A 2,830-nucleotide genomic window follows, 5' to 3' on the forward strand; every position below is an offset into this window, starting at 1 on the left:
ACTGCGTTAAAGTTCATATGAGGAACTCAGTCAACTATAATGTATTAATTAGGCCCTAATCTATGGATTTCACATGACTGGGGATACAGGTATGCATCTTTTGGTCACAGATACCTTAAAAGAAATGGGCCTCACAATGGGCTTCACAATGGGCCTCACAATGAGCTTCACAATGGGCCTCACAATGTGGCTTCACAATGGGCTTCACAATGGGCCTCACAATGGGCCTCACAATGGGCCTCACAATGGGCTTCACAATGGGCCTCACAATGGGCTTCACAATGGGCTTCACAATGGGCCTCAGGATCTTGTCATGGTATTTCTGTGCATTCAAATTGCCATTGATAAAATTCAATTTTGTTTGTTGTCCGTAGCTTTTGCCTGCCCATACCATAACCCCACCGCCACCATGGGGAACTCTGTTTACAACGTTGACATCAGCAAACCACTCGCCCACATGACGCCGTACAGTACGTGTTGTGAGGCCGGTTGGATGTACTGCAAAATTCTCTAAGACGATGTCGGAGGTGATTTATGGTAGAGAAATTAACATTAAATTATCTGGCAATAGCTCTGGTGGACATTCCGGCAGTCATCATGCCAATTGCACAGTCCCATAAAACTTGAGAGATCTGTGGKATTGTGTTGTGAGACAAAACTGCACATTTTAGAATGGACTTTTATTGTCCCCAGCTCAAGGTGCACCTGTGTAATGATCATGCTGTTTAATCAGCTTCTTGATATGCCACACCTGTCAGGTGGATGGATTATCTTGGCAAAGGAGAAATGCTCACTAACAGGGATGTAAACAAATTGGTGCACAAAATTTGAGAGAATTAAGCTTTTTGTGTGTATGGAACATTTCTGGGATCATGGGACTAACACTTTTTAACATGTTGTGTTTATATTTTTGTTCAGTGTAGTTTTGTAACACCTGTCCTAGACCTTAGTAGACAGACTGGGTTTGGTGTGTAGGGTGTTCAGGAAAAGAGGAAAAAATCAAACCAATCAGGTTGGCAATCATGAGAGCGAGAGTAGGGAGTTTGGGAACCATTCTAACCCTGTGTTTATTGTTGTCCATTTTGTCTCTCTCTCCCTCCCTTTATTTCTCCCTCTCTCTCCCCCTTCCCTCTCTCCTGCCCCCACTCCCACCCTCTAGGTCCAGGTCCTGTGGACCCCCCTGTGGTGTCAGACCTCCAGTCGCATAGTGTGTCAGTCTCCTGGGCCCCCCCAGCCCAGCCCAACGGGGTGATCACCCACTACACTCTACACCTCACCTCCACCCTGTCCCTGTCACACAGCACTGCTACAGTACCAGGCAACACTACCAGTTACAGCCTCTATAACCTCCTGCCCTACCAACTCTACAGCCTGCAGGTGGGTGGGAGTATGGTTTGGTGTGATGGATGGATGGATGGAGCAATAATACAATAATAACACCTATTGATGATTAAACACATTAAAGTCTATGCCTGTCTAACTGTATTGTCCTCTGTCGTGCTGTTAGGTGGAGGCCTGTACCCCGGCAGGGTGTACTCTCTCTGTGGAGTCCCAGTCCTTCCATACCCCCGCTGCCCCACCGGAGGGGGTCCCAGTTCCCCACCTCTACTCTGACACCCCCACCTCAGTACTGCTGTCCTGGGGAGCCCCGGAGAGGAGCAACGGAGAACTGGAGGGGTGAGACATCATAACAAGAGATGATGGCTTTAATAACACTCTATTCCCCATGGTGTGCTCTACTTTGGACAGCATCATGTGGCCCTCGTAAATGTGGCCATAGTGAAACATAGTAAACCATAGTAAAACATAGTGAAACATAGTAAAACATAGTAAAACATAGTAAACCATAGTAAAACATAGTAAACCATAGACAATAAGTAAAAACATAGTAAACCATAGTAAAACATAGTGAAACATAGTAAACCATATAAGTAAAACATAGTAAACATAGTAAAACATAGTAAAACATAGTAAACATAAGGTAAACCCATAGTAAAACATAGTAAAACAGTGAAACATAGTAAAACATAGTAAAACATAGTAAACCATAGTAAACATAGTAAAACATAGTAAACCATAGTAAAACATAGTGAAACATAGTAAACATAGTAACCCATAGTAAAACATAGTAACATAGTAAAACATAGTAAACCATAGTAAAACATAGTAAAACATAGTAAAACATGAGTAAACCATAGTAAAACATAGTAAAACATAGTGAAACATAGTAAACATAGTAAACCATAGTAAAACATAGTAAAACATAGTAAACATAGTAAACATAGTAAAACATAATAAAACATAGTAAAACATAGTAAACCATAGTAAACATAGTGAAACATAGTAAAACATAGTAAAACATAATAAAACATAGTAAACATAGTAAACATAGTAAAACATAGTGAAACATAGTAAAACATAGTGAAACATAGTAAAACATAGTAAACCATAGTAAAACATAATAAAAAAACATAGTAAACATAGTAAACATAGTAAACTAACATAGTAAAACATAGTGAAACATAGTAAACCATAAAAACATAAATAAACATAGTAAAACATAGTAAACCATAGTAAAACATAGTAACCATAGTAAAACATAGTAAGAAACATAGGTAAACCATAGTAAAACCATAGTAAAACATAATAAACATAGTAAAACATAGTAAACATAGTAAACATAGTGAAACAATAGTAAAACATAATAAAACATAGTAAAACAATATAAACCATAGTAAAACATAGTAAACATAGTAAAACATAATAAAACATATAGTAAACCATAATAAAACCATGTAAACCATAGTAAACCATAGTAAAACATAGTTGA

The 2,830-nt window shown here is 38.6% G+C and overlaps 1 protein-coding gene across 1 annotated transcript in view; it reads left to right on the top strand.

The window, feature by feature from the left end:
* The first annotated feature begins 409 nt into the window (after window positions 1-409).
* The window catches only part of LOC112072012 (usherin-like), a 17,373-nt gene continuing 14,952 nt past the window's right edge, over window positions 410-2,830 (top strand). The window contains exons 1-3 of the mRNA XM_070439607.1: window positions 410-470; window positions 1,160-1,377; window positions 1,508-1,677. Of these exons, the coding sequence (XP_070295708.1) occupies window positions 410-470; window positions 1,160-1,377; window positions 1,508-1,677 (449 nt within the window). The remainder of the gene's footprint in view (window positions 471-1,159; window positions 1,378-1,507; window positions 1,678-2,830) is intronic.

The sequence above is a fragment of the Salvelinus sp. IW2-2015 genome, unplaced genomic scaffold (genome assembly GCF_002910315.2).
Source record: "Salvelinus sp. IW2-2015 unplaced genomic scaffold, ASM291031v2 Un_scaffold1800, whole genome shotgun sequence".
NCBI lineage: Eukaryota > Metazoa > Chordata > Actinopteri > Salmoniformes > Salmonidae > Salvelinus > Salvelinus sp. IW2-2015.